Source organism: Oncorhynchus masou, unplaced genomic scaffold (assembly GCF_036934945.1).
Source record: "Oncorhynchus masou masou isolate Uvic2021 unplaced genomic scaffold, UVic_Omas_1.1 unplaced_scaffold_712, whole genome shotgun sequence".
Lineage (NCBI taxonomy): Eukaryota > Metazoa > Chordata > Actinopteri > Salmoniformes > Salmonidae > Oncorhynchus > Oncorhynchus masou.
This window is the reverse complement of record NW_027013587.1, coordinates 74,477-89,196: the sequence shown is the minus strand read 5'-3', so window position 1 is coordinate 89,196 and position 14,720 is coordinate 74,477. Positions and strand designations below refer to the sequence as shown.

Genomic DNA, 14,720 nt, shown 5'->3' with positions numbered 1-14,720 from the left:
GGTGCATTAGCGCCACCTAGTGTATAGGAGTGGGAAGGCAGGCAATACAAGGAGTTTACAACCTGCTTTTATTTCAACTTTATTTCACTAAGCAAGTCAGTTAAGAACAAATTCTTATTTACAATGACGGCCTACCCCACAAACCATTCACATGCTACCAACCAGATGTAATGATGAGTTCAATGTACAATGTCCTAAACGCAATCACCACCTCTTCCTTCCTAATCTGACCTTTGAACCTTGGTCCACTGACCTTTCTGTTGAGGGCATATAAACACCGGCCCTTGGGCTCAGAGTCCCATCTCTTCTGACACACATCAAAATGGCTCTGATCCTACATTTGGCCTCATCTCTACCCAGTGGAACATTAATATCAATTATATCTAATTTAAAAACTATTTTGGCTAACTGGTCAACAATTACATTCCCTTACACACCAAAATGTGCTGGGAGGCACTGCATCGCAGTGTTGCGACGTCACTACAGCCTGGGGTTCGATCCCAGGCTGTAGTGTCCTATAGGACCGGGAGTCCCATAGGGCGGCGCACAATTGGCCCAGTATCGTCCAGGTTAGAGAAGGTTTTGGCCATGGGGGATTTTAGGTGGCTCATCGTGCTCTAGAGACTCTTTGTGGCAGGCCGGGAGCCTGTAGGCTGACTCCTTGTGGTGGGCTGGGCGCCTGCAGGCTGACTCCTTGTGGTGGGCCGGGCGCCTGCAGGCTGACTCCTTGTGGTGGGCCGGGCGCCTGCAGGCTGACTCCTTGTGGTGGGCCGGGCGCCTGCAGGCTGACTCCTTGTGGTGGGCTGGGCGCCTGCAGGCTGACTCCTTGTGGTGGGCTGGGCGCCTGCAGGCTGACTCCTTGTGGCGGGCTGGGCGCCTGCAGGCTGACTCCTTGTGGCGGGCTGGGCGCCTGTAGGCTGACTCCTTGTGGCGGGCCGGGAGCCTGCAGGCTGACTCCTTGTGGTGGGCTGGGCGCCTGCAGGCTGACTCCTTGCAGCGTATAGTATTGAGAGAATACTACACCCATTCTCTCAATTCTCCATAATAACATGAATACCTCCAATAGCAGATCACTCCTATCAGATGATAAACTATTCAAGACAGACGGAGAATCTGAGCATCCTATAATTCTAACAGGTTGTACGTCCTCCACCCACTGGAGGGCAACTATTATCACCAATAGTGGCGTAATGAACTGAATGACGGAGCCACAGCTCTCTCTCTCTCTGGGATCAAAACGTCCTTTGACTGAACATTATTTGGGATGTTATCCAATATAGAACACAATTATTACATCAACATTCTATTTTTTTTTTTTAAACAATCATTTCAACTGGGGTTCCTCACACAGAATGTGGTGGACAGAGAACAAGCGTTCCACGATTCCAATTTAGAACACCGTCTAGCGGCCATCTTTTGGGGGTTCACTTTCTCTGGTTCAAGTTCAATAACAAACTGAACAGCACTGATTATTTCATCTCTCCATCAGAACTGGGTGCTTTCTTCGAGTGGAATGTAGAACCACGTCCATTGTATATTGTTCTAACCGAGCCTATCGTTCTTCATCATAAGGTTAATAGTTGTGTTTGTCCACCCTACTAACAAACACCCGTAGTTCTACTGTCAACACTTACTGATAAAGCCTCCCCATTCTTTCCCCCAAACAGAGTAGGGTGAAGTTGCCCCGAGACGCTGGTCAGTTTTGCATCTCCCCCACTAATGGTTAAGGTTAGGATTCAGGCAGGGGAACTTCACCCAGCAGCTGTCCCCTCCCCAGCAGCCCGTGTCCTGCATCAGAACTCTGGGAATCATTTAGGTGGATTCTAGAACCATGTCTATTCCAATGGAGTGTATTGTTCTCCTGTCTGATGACGATCAACGTGTATCATTGTTGTTGTCCAGCCGGGCTAACATCACCAATAGGAATACTAAGCTCATCACGTCTTGCGTTCAAAGCCTCGTGGTCATTCACTCCGTCTCCTCTCCAGTATCAGCGTGCGTCCTGTCACTGTGGTGTGTCCGTTGGTGAGCCCGTAGCTTCTGACAGCGGCCGTATCTCTTCCCACAGTAGTCACAGCTGTACGGCCTCTCCCCTGTGTGAACTCTGTGGTGGATCCTGAGGTCTGACGCTCTAGAGAACCCTCTCCCACAGACCAGACACAGGTGAGGCTTCTCTCCACTGTGAGACTGCTGGTGCTCCCTCAGATGTCCGGATTGGGTGAAACTCTTCCCACACACAGGGCAAGAGTAGGGCTTCTCTCCCGTGTGTGTGAGGAGGTGTCGTCTCATGGCTCCCAGGTGAGCGAACTTCTTGCCACAGTCGGGGCAGGGGTACGGCTTCTCTCCCGTGTGGATTCTCATGTGGATCTGTAGTACCGAGAGCTTGTAGCACTCTCTGCCACACACCGAGCAGCAGTGAGACGTCTTCGTTTTGTGTCTCTCCTGGTGTTCAGGATGTTCTGATGTGGCGGGACTCGCTCTGCTGTCTAAGCCACAGTTAGGGCTCTCTCCTGTGTGAATAACAGAGTGGGTTCGGTATTGAGGCGAGCAAGTCGACATTCATTCACAGTCCGTATCCCAAATGGCACCTTATCCTCTATCAAGTGCATCCCCTTTGTCCAGGACCCTGGTCAACAAGTAGTGCACTTCATAGGAGATGGGGTGAACAGAACCCCAGTCAACTAAAGAACAGTCTTCTGCCTCCACTTACTATGTTGAACAGAATCCCAGTCAACTAAAGAACACTACCTCCACTTACTATGTTGAACAGAACCCCAGTCAACTAAAGAACAGTGTTCTGCCTCCACTTACTATGTTGAACAGAACCCCAGTCAACTAAAGAACAGTGTTCTGCCTCCACTTACTATGTTGAACAGAACCCCAGTCAACTAAAGAACAGTGTTCTGCCTCCACTTACTATGTTGAACAGAACCCCAGTCAACTAAAGAACAGTGTTCTACCTCCACTTACTATGTTTAACAGAACCCCAGTCAACTAAAGAACAGTGTTCTGCCTCCACTTACTATGTTGAACAGAACCCCAGTCAACTAAAGAACAGTGTTCTGCCTCCACTTACTATGTTGAACAGAATCCCAGTCAACTAAAGAACACTACCTCCACTTACTATGTTGAACAGAACCCCAGTCAACTAAAGAACAGTGTTCTGCCTCCACTTACTATGTTGAACAGAACCCCAGTCAACTAAAGAACAGTGTTCTACCTCCACTTACTATGTTGAACAGAACCCCAGTCAACTAAAGAACAGTCAGTGTTCTGCCTCCACTTACTATGTTGAACAGAACCCCAGTCAACTAAAGAACAGTGTTCTGCCTCCACTTAATATGTTGAACAGAACCCCAGTCAACTAAAGAACAGACTTCTGCCTCCACTTACTATGTTGAACAGAACCCCAGTCAACTAAAGAACAGTGTTCTGCCTCCACTTACTATGTTGAACAGAACCCCAGTCAACTAAAGAACAGTGTTCTACCTCCACTTACTATGTTGAACAGAACCCCAGTCAACTAAAGAACAGTGTTCTGCCTCCACTTACTATGTTGAACAGAACCCCAGTCAACTAAAGAACAGTGTTCTGCCTCCACTTACTATGTTGAACAGAACCCCAGTCAACTAAAGAACAGTGTTCTACCTCCACTTACTATGTTGAACAGAACCCCAGTCAACTAAAGAACAGTGTTCTGCCTCCACTTACTATGTTGAACAGAACCCCAGTCAACTAAAGAACAGTGTTCTGCCTCCACTTACTATGTTGAACAGAACCCCAGTCAACTAAAGAACAGTGTTCTACCTCCACTTACTATGTTGAACAGAACCCCAGTCAACTAAAGAACAGTGTTCTGCCTCCACTTACTATGTTGAACAGAACCCCAGTCAACTAAAGAACAGTGTTCTGCCTCCACTTACTATGTTGAACAGAACCCCAGTCAACTAAAGAACAGTGTTCTGCCTCTACTTACTATGTTGAACAGAACCCCAGTCAACTAAAGAACAGAGTTCTGCCTCCACTTACTATGTTGAACAGAATCCCAGTTAAATTCTTCTCCTTCAGAATTGATGAAACCACCAACTTCATCCTCCTCTTTCACTTCCTCCTTCCCCTCGTCTACAATATGAATGTTCATCCCAGGTGTTTGAGTGATGTCCTCCTCATGTCTTGGATCGGGACCCTGGGACTCTATAGCTTTGGTGCTGGATTGGTGACCAGGATCCTACAATGAAAACATAACAACATCATTAACCATGTCAGAACTCTATTTATAAACACAATACAAGAAAGACTTCTGTTCAATCCTTTCAAGACCTGAAAGCTTCACATGAGGTTCCAGACCTGAAAGCTTCACATGAGGTTCCAGACCTGAAAGCGTCACATGAGGTTCCAGACCTGAAAGCTTTACATGAGGTTCCAGACCTGAAAGCTTTACATGAGGTTCCAGACCTGAAAGCTTTACATGAGGTTCCAGACCTGAAAGCTTTACATGAGGTTCCAGACCTGAAAGCTTTACATGAGGTTCCAGACCTGAAAGCTTTACATGAGGTTCCAGACCTGAAAGCTTTACATGAGGTTCCAGACCTGAAAGCTTTACATGAGGTTCCAGACCTGAAAGCTTTACATGAGGTTCCAGACCTGAAAGCTTTACATGAGGTTCCAGACCTGAAAGCTTTACATGAGGTTGCAGACCTGAAAGCTTTACATGAGGTTGCAGACCTGAAAGCTTTACATGAGGTTCCAGACCTGAAAGCTTTACATGAGGTTCCAGACCTGAAAGCTTTACATGAGGTTCCAGACCTGAAAGCTTTACATGAGGTTCCAGACCTGAAAGCTTTATACATGAGGTTCCAGACCTGAAAGCTTTACATGAGGTTCCAGACCTGAAAGCTTTACATGAGGTTCCAGACCTGAAAGCTTTACATGAGGTTCCAGACCTGAAAGCTTTACATGAGGTTCCAGACCAGAAAGCTTTACATTAGGTTCCAGACCAGAAAGCTTTACATTAGGTTCCAGACCTGAAAGCTTTACATTAGGTTCCAGACCTGAAAGCTTTACATTAGGTTCCAGACCTGAAAGCTTTACATTAGGTTCTATGTGTGGCCTTTAAAATAAACACATTTAATCTCATAAAATGTTGGTCATTAATGTCTCCCACCTTGTTGATGTGTGATGTAGGGGGACTTCCTCCTTCACTACCAGAGTCATGGACAGGACTCTCACCTGTAGAGAGAGGTTGGTATTATGGGTTATAATGAGACTACCAGGACTCCTGTAGAGAGAGGTTGGTATTATGGGTTATAATGAGACTACCAGGACTCCTGTAGAGAGAGGTTGGTATTATAGGTTATAATGAGACTACCAGGACTCCTGTAGAGAGAGGTTGGTATTATGGGTTATAATGAGACTACCAGGACTCCTGTAGAGAGAGATTGGTATTATGGGTTATAATGAGACCACCAGGACTCTCTCCTGCTTCTCGGCTACCTGCTAAACTTTTCATTTTGTTTTACTTTCATTAACCATTTAATCAAAACTTTGCATTTAACAAATTTAAGTTTTGTCCTCACAATTTTTTTTTCTTTCATTCAACTTTATCTGAACATGGTTCGTCAGGACCTCCAACAGCCGAAGCTCAGTAGCAACATTAACATGATGCCTTCTAATTGCAGTCGCTGTACTCATAATATACAGGACAAAGATCGCCTTATGGTGAGGACAGCTGTGCTGCAAGCCCAGCTTCAGATGCCATCGTTAGGCAGAGGGTAATTTCAGTGTCGGAAAGGATGAAACAGCGTCTGTGCCACCAGTAGGAATGCTGTAGGAATGCTCAACCGGTGACGCTCATTCAACCGGTTCTCCCCATTAAGCAACGGGTAGGAGTCAGAGGCCGAGCATTCTCCGGTCTCTCCTCCTCCCGTTACGGGGTCTGAGACACCGAGCCTTCTCCGGTCTCTCCTCCTCCCGTTACGGGGTCTGAGACGCCGAGCCTTCTCCGGTCTCTCCTCCTCCCGTTACGGGGTCTGAGACGCCGAGCCTTCTCCGGTCTCTCCTCCTCCCGTTACGGGGTCTGAGACGCCGAGCCTTCTCCGGCCTCTCCTCCTCCCGTTACGGGGTCTGAGACGCCGAGCCTTCTCCGGTCTCTCCTCCTCCCGTTACGGGGTCTGAGACCCCGAGCCTTCTCCGGTCTCTCCTCCTCCCGTTACGGGGTCTGAGACGCCGAGCCTTCTCCGGTCTCTCCTCCTCCCGTTACGGGGTCTGAGACGCCGAGCCTTCTCCGGTCTCTCCTCCTCCCGTTACGGGGTCTGAGACGCCGAGCCTTCTCCGGTCTCTCCTCCTCCCGTTACGGGGTCTGAGACGCCGAGCCTTCTCCCGTCTCTCCTCCTCCTGTTACGGGGTCTGAGACGCCGAGCCTTCTCTGGTCTCTCCTCCTCCCGTTACGGGGTCTGAGGCGCCGAAGCCTCCCACCATTAGCTCTGACGAATTGAAAACCCTAGTCATTGGTGACTCCATTACCCGCAGTATTAGATTTAAAACGAATTATCCAGCGATCATACACTGTTTCCCAGGGGGCAGGGCTACCGACGTTAAGGCTAATCTGAAGATGGTACTGGCTAAGGCTAAAACTGGTGTGTGCAGAGAGTATAGAGATATTGTTATCCACGTCGGCACCAACGATGTTAGGATGGAACAGTCAGAGGTCACCAAGCGCAACTTAGTTTCGGTGTGTAAATCAGCTAGAAAGATGTGTCGGCATCGAGTAATTGTCTCTGTCTCCCTCCCAGTTTGGGGGAGTGATGAGCTCTATAGCAGAGTCTCACATCTCAATCGCTGGTTGAAAACTGTTCTCTGCCCCTCCAAAAAAGATAGAATTTGTAGATAATTGGTCCTCTTTCTGAGACTCACCCACAAACAGGACCAAGCCTGGCCTGCTGAGGAGTGACCTCATCTTACCTATCAACATAGACAGGGCTCTCACTCCTCTAGCTCCACAATGAGACAGCATGCAGGCCAGGCAGCAGGCTGTTAGCCAGCCTGCCAGCTTAGTGGAGTCTGCCACTAGCAGAGTCAGTGTAGTCAGCTCAGCTATCCCTATTGAGACCGTGTCTGTGCCTCGATCTAGGTTGGGCAAGCAAAACTAAACATGGCGGTGTTCGCCTTAGCAATCTCACTGGAATAAAGACCTCCTCCATGCCTGTCATTATTGAAAGAGACTGTGATAATACGTCACAACTCAAAATAGGGCTACTTAATGTTAGATCCCTCACTTCCAAGGCAATTATAGTCAATGAACTAATCACTGATAATAATCTTGATGTGATTGGTGTAACAGTATAACTTTAGTCCGTCCCCTCGCCCATACCCGGGCTCGAACCAGGGACACTCAACAACAGTCACCCACAAAGCATAGTGGTTCCCCTTGCTCATAGTGGTTTCCCTTGCTCACAAAAGATTTTTGGTGACTTCAATATTCACATGGAGAAGTCCACATTCTCATTCCAAAAGGCTTTCGGAGCCATCAACGTCATCATGTCCAGCATTTCTCTGGACCTACGCATTGACACAGTCATACTCTGGATCTAGTTTCATCCCGTGGAATAAATATTGTGGGTCATAATCCTGGACTATCGGACCACCATTTTATTACGTTTGGAATCGCAACAAATAATCTGCTCGGACCCCAACCAAGGATCATCAAAAGCTGTGCTATAAAATTCTCAGACAACCCAAAGATTCCTAGATGCCCTTCCAGACTCCCACCACCTACCCAAGGACGTCAGAGTACAAAAAACCTAACCAGGTATCTACATTTAACTTTGCATAATACCCTAGAAGGCAGTCACACCTCTAAAAACAAAAAACATTTGTCACAAGAAATTAACTCCCTGGTATACAGAAAATACCCGAGCCCTGAAGCAAGCTTCCAGAAAATTGTAATGGAAATGGCGCCACATCAAACTGGAAGTCTTCCGACGAGCTTGGAAAGACCGTAGCGTGCAGTATCGAAGAGCCCTCGGTTAGCTGCTCGATCAGTCTACTTTTCCAACCTGATTGAGGAGAAAAGACTATCCAAAGTGTATGTTTGATACTGTTGCAAAGCTAACTAAAAAGCAGCATTCACCCAGACAGGATGGCTTTCACTTCAGCAGTTATCATTTCAGGAACTTCTTTGACGAAAATACCATGATCATTAGAAAGCAAATTACAGACTCCTCTTTGAATCTTCGTATTTCTCTAAAACTCAGTAGTCCTGTGTCTGAACAGAACTGCCAGGACCTCGGATCAAGGGAGACAGAGTTTTTTTTTATCCTGTATCTCTCTCAAATATTCCCGAAAAAGGTTAGGGTCTCTAAACCTTCCAGCTGCCTACTAAACCCTATTCCAACTAAACTACTGAAAGAGCTGCTTCCTGTGCTGAGACGGCACTTGTGAAGGTGGTAAATGTCATCTTAATGGCATCGGACCGAGGCTCTGCATCTGTCCTCGTGCTCCTAGACCTTAGCGCTGCTTTTGATACCATCGATCACCACATTCTTTTGGAGAGATTGGAAACACAAATTGGTCTACACGGACATGTTCTGGCCTCGTTTAGATCTTATCTGTCGGAAAGATATCAGTTTGTCTCTGTGAATGGTTTGTCCTCTGACAAATCAACTGTAAATTTTGGTGTTCCTCAAGGTTTCGTTTTAGGACCACTATTGTTTTCACTATATATTTTTACCTCCTGGGGATGTCATTCAAAAACATAATGTTAACTCTCACTGGTTGGTATTATGGGTTATAATGAGACTACCAGAGCCAAGGACAGGACTCTCTCCTATGGAGATAATTTGTGAGTTAAATAATTGGGTTGGTAAATAAGCCAACAAGTGATCTAGGTCTAGGTTGTGTCCAAAATGGCACCCTATTCCCCACAGGGCTCTGGTCAAAATAAGTGCACTATCAAGGCAATAGGGTGTCAATTGGAACACACAACCAATAAAACTGATTGTGTCACCATTCTGTCTCTACTTACTGAGATCAGGGAAACTCCAGCCAACTTCCTCTCCTTCAGCATTGATGAAACCACCAACCTCCTCTTCCTCCTCCTCTCCTTCAGCATTGATGAAACCACCAACCTCTTTCTCTTCTTCCTCCTCCTTCACTTTCACTGGCAGGCAGAGAGAAAGACAAAGCATCTGTTTGTTAATTTATGACACAGCTATTGATGTACAGGCATCTTTAGTCTAAATGCAGAACTGATCATCATCATCATCAGGTCAGGAAAACCTCCTGGGACAGTTTCCCAGACACAGAATGGGCCTCGCGCCGGACTAACAAGCATTCTCACTGGGCCTAGTGCCGGACTAACAAGCATTCTCACTGGGCCTAGTGCCGGACTAACAAACATTCTCAATGGGCCTCGTGCTGGACTAACAAGCATTCTCACTGGGCCTAGTGCCGGACTAACAAGCATTCTCAATGGGCCTAGTGCCGGACTAACAAGCATTCTCAATGGGCCTAGTGCCGGACTAACAAGCATTCTCAATGGGCCTAGTGCCTGACTAACAAACATTCTCAATGGGCCTAGTGCCGGACTAACAAGCAGTCTCAATGGGCCTAGTGCCTGACTAACAAACATTCTCACTGGGCCTAGTGCCGGACTAACAAGCATTCTCAATGGGCCTAGTGCCTGACTAACAAGCATTCTCAATGGGCCTAGTGCCGGACTAACAAGCATTCTCAATGGGCCTAGTGCCGGACTAACAAGCATTCTCAATGGGCCTAGTGCCGGACTAACAAGCAGTCTCAATGGGCCTAGTGCCTGACTAACAAACATTCTCAATGGGCCTAGTGCCGGACTAACAAGCAGTCTCAATGGGCCTAGTGCCTGACTAACAAACATTCTCACTGGGCCTAGTGCCGGACTAACAAGCATTCTCAATGGGCCTAGTGCCGGACTACCAAGCAGTCTCAATGGGCCTAGTGCCTGACTAACAAACATTCTCAATGGGCCTCGTGCCGGACTAACAAACATTCTCAATGGGTCTAGTGCCGGACTAACAAGCATTCTCAATGGGCCTAGTGCCGGACTAACAAGCAGTCTCAATGGGCCTAGTGCCGGACTACCAAGCAATCTCAATGGGCCTAGTGCCGGACTACCAAGCATTCTCAATGGGCCTCGTGCCGGACTACCAAGCATTCTCAATGGGCCTAGTGCCGGACTAACAAGCATTCTCAATGGGCCTAGTGCCGGACTAACAAGCATTCTCAATGGGCCTAGTGCCGGACTAACAAGCAGTCTCAATGGGCCTAGTGCCGGACTACCAAGCATTCTCAATGGGCCTAGTGCCGGACTACCAAGCATTCTCAATGGGCCTCGTGCCGGACTACCAAGCATTCTCAATGGGCCTAGTGCCGGACTAACAAGCATTCTCAATGGGCCTCGTGCCGGACTAACAAGCATTCTCAATGGGCCTCGTGCCGGACTACCAAGCATTCTCAATGGGCCTAGTGCCGGACTACCAAGCATTCTCAATGGGCCTCGTGCCGGACTACCAAGCATTCTCAATGGGCCTCGTGCCGGACTACCAAGCATTCTCAATGGGCCTAGTGCCGGACTAACAAGCATTCTCAATGGGCCTCGTGCCGGACTAACAAGCATTCTCAATGGGCCTAGTGCCGGACTAACAAGCATTCTCAATGGGCCTAGTGCCGGACTAACAAGCATTCTCAATGGGCCTAGTGCCGGACTAACAAGCATTCTCAATGGGCCTAGTGCCGGACTAACAAGCATTCTCAATGGGCCTAGTGCCGGACTAACAAGCATTCTCAATGGGCCTAGTGCAGGACTAACAAGCATTCTCAATGGGCCTAGTGCCGGACTAACAAGCATTCTCAATGGGCCTAGTGCTGGACTAACAAGCATTCTCAATGGGCCTAGTGCTGGACTAACAAGCATTCTCAATGGGCCTAGTGCCGGACTACCAAGCATTCTCAATGGGCCTAGTGCCGGACTAACAATCTCAATGGAGATTCTCCATTAAAAGATCTTCTTAGTCCAAGTCTTGGCCCACTCTGTTTGGGACACCCACAGTCCTTTATGCATTGTTTATTATTAATAAATGATCTCCCAACTCACCCTGGATAGTAGCTGCCATCTCCCTGTCACTTTTACCACCACGTCCTGTCCTCTGGTGAGTCAGCTTGTGAGCCCGGAGATTCTTTGACCTGATGTAGCTCTTGCCACACTCTGCACAGCGGTAGGGCCTTTCTCCCGTGTGAACTCTGTGGTGAATCTTCAGATCTTCTGCTCTGATATACTGTTTCAGACAGATCAGACAGTGGTGCTTCTCTCCGGAGTGAGACTGTTGGTGCTCTTTCAGATGTCCTGATTGGGTGAAACTCTTCCCACACACAGAGCAGGAGTAAGGCTTCTCTCCCGTGTGTGTGAGGTGGTGTCGTCTCATGGCTCCCAGGTGAGCGAACTTCTTGCCACAGTCGGGGCAAGGGTACGGCTTCTCTCCCGTGTGGATTCTCATGTGGATCTGCAGGATGGATAACTTTTGGCAGTGTCTTCCACACACTGGACAGGCGTGAAACGTCTTGGGTTTCTGCTGATTCTCCTGGTGTTGTTTAGCTGCTCCTGGTGGAGGTTGTCTCTCTCCTGTGTGAATGATCGTACTAATGCGTTATAACATTAGTTTTATTGGTGGAAATTACATGAATTCAACACGTCTGGGTTAGATCAGCGTTTCTCAATCCTGGTCCCAGGGACCCAAATGGTTGCACTTTTTTTTTTTTTTTTTTTTGCCCGAGCACTAAAACACCTGATTCAAATCAAGGGTTGATGATGAGTTGATTTGTTGAAAGTGTGTGAGTGGTAGGGCAAAAACTCAAATGTGCAAAAAACTCAAACTCATTCAACGATAAAGTCATTTTCGATTCTATCCCCAAAGATTCCCATTCAAAACATTCCGAACCATTCCAACTTACTAAAAAGAGAATCCCAGTCAACTTCTAGCAGCTTGGGGCCCTGCAGTGTTCTCTGGTTCCTGACAGGAACTGGTGACTGTGTGGGTTTAGGTCGAGTGGGACAGGAGTTAGACAGGCTGGATCTGCCATCACCGTCCTACAATAAAATGTTTACATTACATTTTAGTCATTTAACAGGCACTCTAATCCAGAGCGATTTACAGGAGCAATTAGGGTTAAGTGCCTTGCTCGAGGGCACATCAACAGTTTCACCAGGTCGGCTAGGGGATTCCAAGTGGCTCCCGAGTGGCGCAGCGGTCTCAGGCACTACAGACACCCTGGTTCGAATCCAGGCTGTATCACAACCAGCTGTGATTGGGAGTACCACAGGGCGGCGCACAATTGTCCCAGCGTCGTCTGGGTTTGGCCGGTGTAGGCTGTCATTGTAAATAAGAATTTGTTCTTAACTGACTTGCCTAGTTAAAAAAAATATATAATAATCAAACTAGTGACTGTCCCAATGCTTGTAACTGCTAGGCGATCTGCCACAGATACAATGATGGAACAGAGGGATGTCTGACGTTAACTACAATGTATTATATTATACTACTACGACCATGAGTTTTACCATGACAATGTATCCTTCACAAATGGCTATATAGTACAATACTTCAGTCCTATGGACCCTGGTCAAAAGCAGTGCACTGTATAGGGAATCGGGTGCCACTTGGAACAGGCCAATACGATCTGTTCTGGAAACAAGGCCCAGAGTTTTCCTGGCCAGGTCACGTGGTTTTTAGTCAGGAATAAATCTGCGGCCTATATTATGAATATGACAGACCGCTAAAGATTGTAGTTACTACCATGACCTACTGTAGTGGAATATAACGATCATTAGATGGAGCAATAACACAGGGATCGACTGACCGCTTGCCTTTTATTCCACGATAACTAGCCACTAACATTCGGTATGACAACAAACCAGCTAGCAACCTAACGAACGTTTGTTACTAGATGTGCGCTTTCTCACCTCATCCATTGTGAATCGACCCAGCAGTTCTTCTGTAGACTTTTGTGGTTTGGAGAAATTTCCACCGAAACCAACTGTCACCTCAGAACTGGGGGTCGGAACAGTTGTCGTGGAAACTATTTGACAGCTAACTTGTTAGCTAAACAAGCTAAATTACCAAAAGTTGTTTTGTTCCTCCTCGCGTCTAGCTCGTTAGAGTTACATGTTTTTTTTTGTTGACAGTATGTCTATGCCAATCCCAACCGTATCAGAAATGGCATATGGACATATTTTAATCAGTATTTTGAAGTGAAGTAGCTAACTAGCGCCTGCATCCACCAACTTCCGGGTTATTCTTCTTCTTCGGTCAGTGAGCAGCTCCTGGCGCTCTACCGCCACGTGTTGGAGGGGAAAGGCAGTAAACAGGAGGGAGAGGGGCAACTGCCTGGTAAACTGCCATAGACCCTTGTGACATGAATTAAAATATAATTGATTCGTTAATTTAGGGAAAGGAGCAGGTTTTTAAGGGGTATTTATTCAATCATGACATTGATTGTGCATAGACGTCAGTGAGTGCTATTGCATGTGTTGAATGATTTTGATATATACAAAAAAAGAACAGAATAATTTCAGAATCTCTTCAGTCACCTGACTGTAATTCAACGGAATGTTCGTGGTCAGTAGATGGGTTAGTTGTTAAGCAACTAACGTAAACTCGTACATCGCCCAAAACGTAAAACTTCCAGATCAACTGTAATGTCAATACCATTGTAAAGCACAATTTTTCCCCTATCCAACAGAATCAATTACATGACATAAACACTGCCCGTTTCTGCATACTTCAAGCAGGCAATGAGCCAAGTCGGGTCTTACTGACCACCTTATTGCCTCAAAAATGTAAATAAAACACTATAAAGAGTTTATATAATGTGTCATTACCTATTTGAAGGTTTGTGTCGAATTTGGATTGGGTTTTAGGGAGGAGCTAAAGTGATCTTGATCTTGTTGCCAGCTGCATACCACTGCTGGCTTGCTTCTGAAGCTAAGCAGGGTTGTTCCTGGATGGGAGACCAGATGCTGCTGGAAGTGGTGTTGGAGGGCCAGTACGAGGCACTCTTTCCTCTGGTCTAAAAATATATCCCAATGCCCCAGGGCAGTGATTGGGGACACGTCCCTGTGTAGGGTGCTGTCTTGGGATGTTACATGGGGTGTCCTGACTCTCTGAGGTCATTAAGGAGCCCATGGCACTTATTGCAGGGGTGTTAATCCCGGGGTTCCCAATCTGGCTCTCAAACCATCGCGTTCGCCTAATAATCCCCAGTTTACAGTTGGCTCATTCATCCCCCTCCTCTCCCCTGTAACTATTCCCCAGGTCGTTGCTGCAAATGAGAACGTGTTCTTAGTCAACTTACCTGGTGAAATAAAGCATAAATAAAGAGGCTTTGAGAATGATGATCTCATGCAATGATGATACAAAAAAAATGACTAGGTATCCCTTACTGTCACTGTTGTTTTTAAAGGATGAGAGAAGTGCTATACCTGGTGGAGAGAGATTAAGACAGAAATAGTTGCTTTATGCGCGCTGTACGTTACGACATGACACGTCTAGATGTAACGGAGGGCCCGTTTTTTCAACATTTCTCCAATACCATAAACGCTTGAAAAGAAACCTAGTTCACACCCCCGATTTTGACGTCAACACAGTCCCATTTTCTTTGTAGCCTCGTTTGAATGTTGCGTTTGCGCACAT

General features: G+C 46.9%; 1 protein-coding gene across 2 annotated transcripts; it reads right to left on the bottom strand.

The window, feature by feature from the left end:
* Positions 1 to 51: 51 nt before the first annotated feature.
* Positions 52 to 13,321, bottom strand: LOC135537113 (zinc finger protein 316-like). Of its 2 annotated transcripts, XM_064963309.1 has the most exons (7): positions 12,992 to 13,321; positions 11,983 to 12,118; positions 11,129 to 11,653; positions 9,023 to 9,157; positions 5,165 to 5,229; positions 4,030 to 4,228; positions 52 to 2,510 (listed from the first exon to the last, which is right to left on the bottom strand). In XM_064963309.1, exons 1-7 carry the CDS (start codon positions 12,998 to 13,000, stop codon positions 1,969 to 1,971), a joined length of 1,611 nt encoding a protein of 536 aa, XP_064819381.1. In that variant the 5' UTR covers positions 13,001 to 13,321; the 3' UTR covers positions 52 to 1,968. The 2 variants fall into 2 exon arrangements, with proteins under 2 accessions (XP_064819381.1, XP_064819382.1); XM_064963310.1 differs by lacking the exon at positions 11,983 to 12,118.
* Between the last annotated feature and the right edge of the window lie 1,399 nt (positions 13,322 to 14,720).

Bases quoted from the DNA above. Each gene is read 5' to 3' on its own strand.
- LOC135537113 (XM_064963309.1), bottom strand. The intron at 4,229-5,164 runs GTGGGAGACATT...TTTTCATTGTAG, and splicing joins CTACATCACACATCAACAAG to GATCCTGGTCACCAATCCAG. The intron at 2,511-4,029 runs GTAAGTGGAGGC...TTATTCACACAG, and splicing joins CTGGGATTCTGTTCAACATA to GAGAGAGCCCTAACTGTGGC.